This window comes from Salvia hispanica, chromosome 4 (assembly GCF_023119035.1).
Source record: "Salvia hispanica cultivar TCC Black 2014 chromosome 4, UniMelb_Shisp_WGS_1.0, whole genome shotgun sequence".
NCBI lineage: Eukaryota > Viridiplantae > Streptophyta > Magnoliopsida > Lamiales > Lamiaceae > Salvia > Salvia hispanica.
This window is the reverse complement of record NC_062968.1, coordinates 56,171,492-56,182,162: the sequence shown is the minus strand read 5'-3', so window position 1 is coordinate 56,182,162 and position 10,671 is coordinate 56,171,492. Positions and strand designations below refer to the sequence as shown.

General features: G+C 34.9%; 3 protein-coding genes across 3 annotated transcripts; 2 read left to right on the top strand and 1 right to left on the bottom strand.

Moving 5' to 3' along the window:
* The first annotated feature begins 2,133 nt into the window (after nucleotides 1–2,133).
* LOC125218095 (pelargonidin 3-O-(6-caffeoylglucoside) 5-O-(6-O-malonylglucoside) 4'''-malonyltransferase-like) lies at nucleotides 2,134–4,538 on the top strand. Its single transcript, XM_048119691.1, has 2 exons — nucleotides 2,134–2,703; nucleotides 3,832–4,538. The coding sequence occupies exons 1-2, from the start codon at nucleotides 2,157–2,159 to the stop codon at nucleotides 4,536–4,538; spliced, it is 1,254 nt and encodes a 417-aa protein (XP_047975648.1). The 5' UTR covers nucleotides 2,134–2,156.
* A 1,540-nt stretch (nucleotides 4,539–6,078) lies between these two features.
* LOC125221475 (pelargonidin 3-O-(6-caffeoylglucoside) 5-O-(6-O-malonylglucoside) 4'''-malonyltransferase-like) lies at nucleotides 6,079–8,490 on the top strand. The gene is made up of 2 exons (XM_048123595.1): nucleotides 6,079–6,631; nucleotides 7,687–8,490. The coding sequence occupies exons 1-2, from the start codon at nucleotides 6,079–6,081 to the stop codon at nucleotides 8,418–8,420; spliced, it is 1,287 nt and encodes a 428-aa protein (XP_047979552.1). The 3' UTR covers nucleotides 8,421–8,490.
* A 756-nt stretch (nucleotides 8,491–9,246) lies between these two features.
* LOC125218934 lies at nucleotides 9,247–10,385 on the bottom strand. The gene is made up of 3 exons (XM_048120744.1): nucleotides 10,100–10,385; nucleotides 9,664–9,737; nucleotides 9,247–9,576 (listed from the first exon to the last, which is right to left on the bottom strand). Exons 1-3 carry the CDS (start codon nucleotides 10,175–10,177, stop codon nucleotides 9,354–9,356), a joined length of 375 nt encoding a protein of 124 aa, XP_047976701.1. The 5' UTR covers nucleotides 10,178–10,385; the 3' UTR covers nucleotides 9,247–9,353.
* Between the last annotated feature and the right edge of the window lie 286 nt (nucleotides 10,386–10,671).

Here is a 10,671-nt window from a genome sequence, read left to right as displayed (position 1 = left end):
GGCCGCCGATTATTGAGCTTCAAGCCAGCACTCATGGACCTGCGGTAGGGTCGGATGACCCTGCGCGACCCTGCCTAGGTCCGTCATTGATATATACTGAAATTTGGTTCGTTACTTTGTAGATCTATATTTATTTGGCATTATTATGCCAAATTCTTTTCACTTATAACAATTTAATTATTAATAATATAGTAATTCATAAACAGTGGAGGAGTATTCCATAGAGATGGAGAAATTGTGCACCTGATAGCGTTACGTACAACATTATCACCGAAGTTTGCTAGAGAAACATGAGCTTTATGAGGCTCTATACGCATCTTGCAATAAATGCGCCAAAAGGTATTGAATAAAAGCGAGAATAATATAGATAAGAGTTTCATGTGCATTATTTTCGCTTTTATTTTGTTATTTATTCACTCTAATTATTTATTATTTCCTCCGTTTTTGATTAATTATCACTTTTTGACCGGGCACGGGTATTAAGAAATGTAAAGAAAAGTTGGTTAAAAAAGTTAGTGAAATGTGAAACCCACTTTTTTATATTGGTTTTATAATAAAATGTGAGTGAAGTGAGTTAGTGGAATGTGGAACCTATTTATCATTTATGGTAAAATGAAGTGTTACAATTATTGAGGGACGGACCGAAATGGAAAATAGGGACAATTAATAGGGGATGGAGGGAGTACCATTTTTTCAAAACGAGTGCAAAAGAGAAGTGACTTAACTTTCTTGGAACAGGGAATACTGGAGTCCCATTTTATGGCAGCACGAGTTTTAAGAAATGTTAAGAAAAGTGAGTGGAAAAAAATTAGTGGAATAAGGATCCTACTTATATATGTTAGTTTTAAATAAATGTGAGTGGAATGAGTTAGTGGAATATGGGACCCTATAATCATTTATGGTAAAAGTGAACCGAGATTCTTATTCGCATGCGGATTATAATGGAAAAACATTAGCGGACGGAGGCAGTAATATTTAAGGCCCAAATTGGAATTTATTCGCACGTTTCGTCATTAGAATGTATTTAACTCTAGAAAAGTGATTATATATTCAATAATCTGCCACATTAAATTAATCAAACCCTGCTTTCATCATTATGAAACCCTATGGCAAGGCTGGCCACACATCGTATTGGGAAAAGCAATCACTTTACTCTCTATCGCTTCGAGACTAGATCTACTCATCATTGCACATAAATTAGTTCATTCAGCTACTAAAGAATCGTATTGGGAAAAGCAATCACTTTTCTCTCTAGCATTTGAGTTTGCCAATTCATCGTCTCATTATTTACTTATAAATTTAGTACTGTATTTATTTTTTTCTAATACAGTTTCATATTTATATAAATTATAATAATAATTATAATGTTTAAATAATTAATTAAAATAATTCACTTTTTCCATTTTGGCCTATCCCTAATATTAGTATGTATTCATTTTTTTGGTAAATTTTCATTTCTAATGACATACTAAGTCATATTCTCTTAAAACAAATACTCCCTCAATCCATAAAATATTGTCCAAGTTTGACTCAGCACGATTTTAAGAAATATGAACAAAATTAGTTGGAAAAGTTAGTGGAATGTGGTTCCTAGTACATCTTTATAGTATTAATTAGTTTTATAATAGAATGTGAGGTGTAGATAGTTGATCGAAAGTATGATCCATTTACCAAAAATAGAAAAAAGAAAAAAGAAAAAAACAAAGTTAGACAACTTTTCACGGACGGAGCAAAATAGTAAAACTGTACAATATTTCACGGACGAAGGGAGTACTTTAATTTTACTTTCTATCTTTTTCATACTTACAGAGTTTGCATTAAAACTTGTAGTACATGTCATTCGCAAATTCTCAATATATAAGGGATGGATGGAGCTGTATAACGAGGATATAGATATTTAATTTAAAAAAAAAAAAGAACATATCCTAACTCTTTCGTTAAGCATGAGTTTCATTCATAAATATTTAGTTAACTTTGTTTTAACACTTAAATGGAGTGTTATTAAAGTTAGTGTAGATATTAGTTATATTAGTAAGTATAGTAGCTAGAGAGTCATTTCTTTAACAACTCCAATGCTATAAATACCATACATGAATCAATAAAAAAGATGTCATAACAACTTGAAGAATTAGCAAAAAAAATTTGTGTGTCCTAACATGAAGAAGATCAACATAGTAAGAAGAAAGTTGATAAAACCAAGCACTCCAACTCCCCAAAACCTCAAAAACTACAAACTCTCATTCAAAGACGAGCTCAGCCCTCCATCAAACGTCGGCGTCGTCCTCTTCTACCGGTCGAATCCGAAACAAGCCAACGTGCTCGAAGAATCCTTGTCGGGAATCTTGCCGCGATTCTACCCTCTCGCGGGAAGATACATCAAGGAGGACTTCAGCGTTGACTGCGTTGACCAGGGCGCCGAGTTTGTGGAAGCGGTAGCTGATGCGGACGATGTGGAGGCAGACGATCTTCTTCCGCGACAAGGGGACCGGTTCGCGGGCCCCACCGATGCGCTGCTGTCGGTTCAGATCACTGAGTTGGTGAAATGCGGGGGCTTGGCTGTGGGCGTTAGTGTTTCGCATAGGATTTTCGACGCTTCTTCGATTGGGACGTTTATTGCGGCTTGGTCGAATGCTAGCAAGATTCTAAGGGGAGAAGAGGGGATCATTGTTGTTCCCACCTTTGATCCTCATTTGTTGTTTCCTGGTAAGAAATTTCGTTCAAGTTTTAGGGTCATGAAAAGTAACTAATGTGTTGGAGAGATACGCTTTTGATCTTCTATCACTAACTAAAAATTTGATGGTTTGGACATATTGGCACTAGTGTCACATTTTTTTAAAAAATTGTGATTGATTAGGCACGTCGAATGACAATGTGTCTGGATCACCAATTTTTTACAAATTACTATACATTTTTGTCCACGATTTAAGGATTTGTTTTGATTCGGTGTAGTTAAAGAAATTGTTTAATTTTGTGAAAGAAAACAATTTGGAAATAATTAGTGGGATATGAACTCTTCTTTTATATACTCCATCCGTCCAACAAAAGATGTCATACTTTCCTTTTTAGTTTGTCCCACAAAAGATGTCACATTTCCCTTTTTGGAAAAAGTTCTCTCTCACATGAATATAAAAATTATATTTTCTCTCTCCATTTAACACACAAAATAAAACCTCATAAAATCTCGTGCCCTCCCACAAGTGTGACATCTTTTATGGGACGGAAGAAGTATTAGTTTTATAATCAAATGTGAGTTTGCTGATTTAATAGAGTACATGGTTCACTTATTAAAAAAATGGATCTTCAAAACATGGATGTCACGAAATGATAATAAGTCATTATTTTTTGGACAACACGCTTTACTTTACTCTCGGTCACATTATTGTTTTTTATTTCATTTCAATATGTTATACTCCCCACGTCCGTGAAATGTTGTCCAGTTTTGTCATTTCAGTCCGTCCATGAAATATTGTCCATTTTGTTTTTTCCTATTTTTGGTAAATGAACTCCACTTTCCATTAACTTATTATAAAACTAATATATTTATAAATATTGGATACACATTCTACTAACTTTTTCTATTCAATTTTTTTATATATTTCTTAAACCCCGTGGCAAGTCAAACTTAGACAACATTAATTTCACAGGCGGATGGAGTATACTTTAAGAGAGTTAAATACTCCTTTTAATTAATGTGTTTGTGAGCCCTTCTGTATTCTAATAGTACCTTTTTCAACGTACATTTTACAATTATTAACAAGATCTCATTACTCATTAGGGCTTAATTTTTGCAATAAAGGAAAATAATAAGGATTTATATTTCTATATTTCCAGGTAAGAAACGAAGTTACTTTTCTGAAACGAAGCCATCAGAAACCACCACCACCATCGTTTCAAAGCGTTTCTCATTCAAAAAGGAATCAATAAAAAACCTGAGATCAAAACTGAACCCAAAAGAAACCTTCTCGAAGGTTCGTCTCGTCTCCGCCGTCATCGCCAAGGCCTTAATCCGCATCGACGCAACGAAACACAGCCGCCCGAGGCCTTCCCTCATCATTCAGGCCGTAGACATGCGGCCGAGAACCGCCCCTCCTCTCCCCAAACACTCATGCGGAAACCTCGCTTTGCACGCCGTGGCAAAGTGTCCGCACGGTGCGGCCGGTTTGGGACTCGAAGAAATCGCATGCGTGATGAGCGACGCCATCGAAAAGACTGCTTCCGACTGCGATAAATTGGCGTCTCGTGGATACGAGGAGGTGGTTATCGAGGCGGAGGCGGGTCTGATCGAAGGGCTGAAGAGCTCGGAGGTGAATGATTTGTGGTTTAGTGATTGGAGTAGGTTCGGGTTGTACGATGCGGATTTCGGGTGGGGGAAGCCGGTGTCGGTGGGGATGGCGCGGGTGCCGTATGAGAGGGTGACGGTGCTCGTGAATGATAGAGATGGTGGTGGGATTGAGGCGTGGGTTCATTTGAGTTTAGATGATATGGTTTGCTTCGAGGAAGATGATGAAATTAAATTTTATAGTACTCCTAATATATAATATCTCATCTGTCCCAATTAAGTTGAGTCATAATCCTACTTGAAATGTCTCAACTAAGTTGAGTTATTTTCCTTTTTAACAAAAAAAACAAAACATCCATTGACTCTTATTTTATTCTATTATCTACTTTACAATATCTTTATCTTTCTTACTTTATTCTTCTCTCCTACTTTTCAATCCAATTTATTAATCTTCGTGCCCAAAATTTTGTCTCAACTTAATTGTGACAGAAGGAGTACGACGTTTGGATTTTAGTAGAATAGTTGGTGGAAGTGTTTTAGTTTGCTAGTTTATATGTAATGTTAGCCAGTACTCTCTCTGTCCCTCTGTAGCTGAGTCGTATTCTTTTTAGGTTGTCTTACTGTAGTTGAGTCATTTCCTATTTTGGTTAAAAGCACCAACTTTTCTTCTCTTTTACTTTACTTCTGTTGCTTTATTCTCTCTTCATCTCTCTACCTTTTTCTTTCCTACTTTATTCTTCCTTCACTCAATTCACTTTTAACACAATTTCTTAAATCTCGTGCTGAAAAGAAACGCTTCTACTACAGAGGGACGAAGGGACTAATAACCTTGTTTTATTAATGATTCTTATGAAAAATACAATCGAACTTGACAAGTGTGTGCAGTCACGTGCTCTGGTGATATCGGTTTGGTCTAAGTCCTTCTACATTAAAAGATATTCCCTCCGTTTCCAGCTAAGTTGAGGCAAAAAATTTAGGTGTGAGATTAAGAAACTATGTTGAATTGATTAAATGAAATAAATAAAATAGGAGATATGAATAAAGTGACGATGAAATAAAGTAAAAGTGATTCAATGTTTTATTTTTAATATAAATAAATAACTCAATTTTGTTAGGACATCTCAAAAATTGAATGTGACTCAATTTAGTTGGAACTAATTTATTAAAATAATTTTTTTTTCATCTCTTTGTAATTGAGGCATTCTTTAGAAATATATAGATTATTAAAATAAATTGAAAATCTGGAGTTATACCGATGGCTCAACAAGAATTTTCATTTGGGCCGTATTTTCTATAATTAATTGATTTTGGGATGAAACCTTAATACGATTTGGTTGATTTTTAAGGCCAAAATTGGAATTTATTCACACGTTTCGTTATTAGAATGTAGTGATTATATTCAATAATCTGCCACATAAATTAATCAAACCCTGCTTTCATGCTGACGGAAGAATCGCAATCACTTTAGTCAACTTTGACTCATTCATAAAATATTTTCGTTGGAGTGCTTGGGGTTGGCCCCACCAAGTTGAAATAATTTAACATCATTTGTTGTATTTAGGCTCACTTATTTGATGTGACGCCTATGGTTGACTTGGACAATAATGTCCCTACTTTTTCAATAAAATTCCTTGAGAAGAAAATATAATTTTTCAGGGAGATTTTGGTAATCTCACCAGCATATCTTGATCAACAGTAGCATACCATACATGAATCAATAACAAAGATGTAGCAAAACAATTCCCTCAAACTTAAAGAAGAAATAGTAGTAGCAGTTTTTTTTTTTTTTTTGTCCAAACATGAAGAAGATCAACATAGTAAGAAGAAAGTTGATAAAACCAAGCACTCCAACTCCCCAAAACCTCCACAACTACAAACTCTCATTCATAGACGAGCTCAACCCGCCGTCAAACAACGGCGTCGTCCTCTTCTACCACGCAAACCCGACAACGAAACCAGCCAACGTGCTCGAAGAGTCCTTGTCGAGGATCCTGCCGCGATTCTACCCTCTCGCGGGAAGATACATCGACGAGGACTTCAGCTTTGACTGCGTTGACCAGGGCGCCGAGTTTGTCGAAGCGGTAGCTGAGGGCGACGATGTGGAGGTGGACGATCTTCTTCTGCGACGAGGGGACCAGTTCATGGGCCCCACTGATCCGCTGCTATCGGTTCAGGTCACTGAGTTAGTGAAATGTGGGGCCTTGGCTGTCGGTGTTAGTGTTTCGCATAAGGTTTTCGATGCTTCTTCGATTGGGACGTTTATTGCGGCTTGGTCGAATGCTAGCAAGAATTTTTTGGGAGAAGAAGGGATCGGTGTTGTTCCCAACTTTGATTCTCATTTGTTGTTTCCTGGTAACAAATTTTATTCTTTTTAATTATACTTTTGACCTTCTATCATAAAAATTTGATGGTTCGGACGTAACTGTCACGTAGTTGTGTCTAGCTAATCACAAATTTTGTTTATTTTTCTATTTGAATTTATTTAAAAATTACTTCATCCATTCCTTAAAAATAGTTTTCCTTTTTTTATTTTGGGATGTCCATCAAAATTAATTACCTTCGGGTCTCAATATCTGCTAATAATACTCCACTTTTTTTTTTTTTTATTTCTTTCATATTTTACCAATTTTGTGGAGTATAAAACTAACTGTCCCCAAAGTACTATGATTGACTAGACATATTGAAAAATAATGTGAATTGTATTACAAATTACTCTATTTGTCCACGTTTTAAAGATCTATTTTGACTTAGTGTAAATTTAAGAAATTCTTTAATTTCATGAAAGAAAATAAATAGTAGTTGAGAAAAAGTATGAATTTCTTTTTTGTATATTAGTTTTATAATGATACGTGCATGAGTATGAGTGTAATGATTTAATAGAATACAAGGTTCACTTATTTAAAAAAAATGAATTTTTAAACAGTGGACGTCACAAAATGATAAGAATAAGTCATTATTTTGTCGACAAACTATTTTTTTCTTTAATTCCAATATGTTATTTAGCACACTCCTTACCATTAATCTAGAAGAATTAATGTGTTTGTGAGTCCTTCTGTATTTCAAATAGTTTTGGCTTAATTTTTGTAATTAAGGTTAATAATTAGTAAAACTTATATAGGGGAGTGTTAGGGTGCCATCACCTCTTAAAATAACATCATACCTAGCCAATCATTTGTACACGTGGACGAATAATAAGCTGCCACGTGGCAAAAAAAAATCTAAAAAAGACGGCCAACAATATGGTATACATTATACAACAATTTTTCTTGGTCAGCAATATTATAAACGCTACACAAGATTGCTGTGTAGCGTTTATAATATTGTTGTATATATGATGTCACGGTGTCACTTTAAGAGGTGTTGTCATTTTAATACAAACCGACTTATATATATTTACATTTATCCAGGTAGGAAACGAAGTTACTATGGTGAAATGAAGCCATCAGAAACCAATCATCAAACCACCACCATCGTTTCAAAGCGTTTCTCATTCAAGAAAGAATCAATAACAAATCTGAGATCAAAACTAAACCCAAAACAAGCCTTCAACAACACCATCTTCTCCAAGGTTCGTCTCGTCTCCGCGGTCATAGCCAAAGCCATGATCCGCATCGACACAACGAAACACGGCCGCCCGAGGCCTTCCGTCATCATTCAGGCCGTCAACATGCGGCCGAGAACCGCCCCTCCTCTCCCCATCCACTCATGCGGAAACCTCGCTTTGAACGCCGTGGCAAAGTGTTCGCACGGTGCGGACGGTTTGGGACTTGAGGAAATCGCGTGTGCGATGAGCGAAGCCATCGAGAAGACCGTCTCCGACTGCGCTAGGCTGCTGTCGGGTGGGTACGAGGACGTCGTTATCGGGGCGGAGGCGGGCCTGATCGAAGGGGCGATGAGCTCGGAGTCGGAGATGAGTTACTTGAGTTTTAGTGATTGGGGTAAGTTCGGGTTGTACGATGCGGACTTCGGGTGGGGGAAGCCGGCGTCGGTGGGGATAGCGCGGGTGCCGTATGAGAGGGCGACGGTGCTCGTGAATGATAAAGATGGTGGTGGGATTGAGGCGTGGGTTCATTTGAGTTTAGATGAGATGGTTTGCTTTGAAGAAGATGATGAAATTAAATTATATAGTACTACCATGTGAGAGTGGTATATGTAATATGTGTCATTGGGTTTGTTTTTTAATAAAATAATTGGTGGAAGTGTTTTACTAATTTGCTAGTAGGTTTGTTTTATGACTTTATGTCGAACAATTTCTTAAAATTCATGTCGATCGATTATGAAACATTTAATCATGGATGGAGAGAGTACAATTGAATTTGACAAGTGTGTGTGCGCAGTGTGCTCTAGTAAAATCAGCTCGTTCTAAGTCCTTTTACATTAAAAGGTATTCTTTTGGTCCAATTAGGTTGAGGCAAAAATTTTCAATACGGGATAAGAAACTTAGTTGGGATATTATACGACTCAACTTAGTTGGGACCGAGGAAATAATACTTTTTATTTTTTAAAATATTATTTTTTAGATAGTATTATCTCTTTATAATTGAGGTATTTTTTTGAAAATCTGAAAATTAATAAAAATAAATTGAAAATCTGGATTTTTACCGAAGGCCCAACAAGAATTTTCAGTTGGGCCGTATTTCTATTTATACTCAAAGGCGGCCCTGTTTGGGAAATTATCCATCGTTACTTAGTTTAAAATGGTAACACTCTTGAATTTGGGCCATTACAACATATTGATATGTTATGATTTATTACTCGACGAAAAAATTATAGTCAAATATTACTCCTACAGTCCTAAATCATGCAGGATATACTTCGTTGTAAATAAGTAAATAACAATAAATTTTATTTAGCTAGTGAGAGACGATCACGGTTCAAATAATATAAATATAATGAACATAGAAAAAGTTTACATAATATAAGCTCATACGTATATAAATATAAGTAGAGTATCAATAAACCTTATTCAAAGTCTTTGCGATACATAAACAAAGATTATTGTGCACGCTTTCATGGTGCATGTTTATATGATTATATTGGTTTTGAAACATATAATAAAAAGAAATAATCTTTTTTATTTCTTCATCATCTCCTCCTCTTCATCTTCATCCTCATCCTCATCCTCGTCCTCCTCCTCTTCAAAAAACGGAGGGTTGGATGTGTTCATCCTTAGAGCAGTGTATCGTCCTTTACCCTTACTGCGACCTCTTGGGGGCGTGATGATTGCCCCCTTCGTTCTACGATGACCTCGTGATGGAGCCTCTCTGGGCGCGAACGAACCAAATCTCTTATTTTTGCTGAAGTTTATGCATCAAACATTATGTTAATTATATAAAGAGCTTAATTAATGATGTGATTAATATCAAATCAAAATTATTTCCTACCTATCTTCACCATCAAAGATAGTTCGAGTGGTGTTATCCCATTCGACAAGGTTTTCATTTACGATTTTCTTAATCTGTGGAGGATGAAAAAGCTAATTAGTCGATAATCTTTAGAATAAAGATAATTTTATCTCTACATAAACATAATATCTCTAGAAATAAATTGATGTGAAAAATTTATGACAACGTTACACATTATTCGAACTTGATTTGAAGTTATTATACAATAATCAATAAAATAATAAGTTTTTTTTAATGTATAGATATTTATTTTAAAATTAATATTCTCTGAATTGTTGCAAAAATGATTAATAATTTATTTTAAACTAATTAATGTTTAATCAATTTTTAATATAAAATACTTAAAAAATTCAATCATACATGTACAATTTATGCACTGACAATTTATTTATAAATAATGTAAGCCATGTATTACCTCATTGTCATAGTCAGTTTGATTCTTCTGTGGTGTACCTGTGACATTATATATGCCAGCAATATAACAAACATACATGCACACATAATAGAAAAGAAAATAGTTGTGCAAATAATCGTTTTCTTTTCATTCTATTTTTATCATTTTCTTATTAATAAATATTTTATAGACATGATAATAATTTATCACAAGTCTATACCAAAAAAATTATTGAAAGACGATTATTATCTTACCAAATGAAAATGATGTGCTCTATTATTCATTACCTTTCTTTCTGTCGCTCATGTTCAAACTGCAAATTCGAAATAAACACCAAATTAATAACAATATAGATTTAAAAAAATCAATAGCACTATTGTTATAATAAATCGATGATTTACTCCATCATAAGTATAATGCAAACCATATATATACTTAGCTGAAACCTACCAAGATTGATCAGTCTCTCTTTCTTAATTTCTTCTATTTTGTGTTTTTTGGGGAAGTTGAGTTAGTCTATTTATGCATATACATTTATACATATTTATTTCATATTGGATTTTGTGTATATTAGCAATTCTTGTTATTATCAA

Excerpts from the sequence above, each read along its gene's own strand:
- LOC125218095 (XM_048119691.1), top strand. The coding sequence starts at position 2,157 with ATGAAGAAGATCAACATAGTAAGAAGAAAGTTGATAAAACCAAGCACT. Across the intron at positions 2,704-3,831 it reads TCCTCATTTGTTGTTTCCTG|GTAAGAAACGAAGTTACTTT; the intron begins GTAAGAAATTTC and ends CTATATTTCCAG.
- LOC125221475 (XM_048123595.1), top strand. The coding sequence starts at position 6,079 with ATGAAGAAGATCAACATAGTAAGAAGAAAGTTGATAAAACCAAGCACT. Across the intron at positions 6,632-7,686 it reads TTCTCATTTGTTGTTTCCTG|GTAGGAAACGAAGTTACTAT; the intron begins GTAACAAATTTT and ends ACATTTATCCAG.
- LOC125218934 (XM_048120744.1), bottom strand. The coding sequence starts at position 10,177 with ATGTATGTTTGTTATATTGCTGGCATATATAATGTCACAGGTACACCA. Across the intron at positions 9,738-10,099 it reads AAACTGACTATGACAATGAG|ATTAAGAAAATCGTAAATGA; the intron begins GTAATACATGGC and ends CATCCTCCACAG. Across the intron at positions 9,577-9,663 it reads ATCTTTGATGGTGAAGATAG|CAAAAATAAGAGATTTGGTT; the intron begins GTAGGAAATAAT and ends CATAAACTTCAG.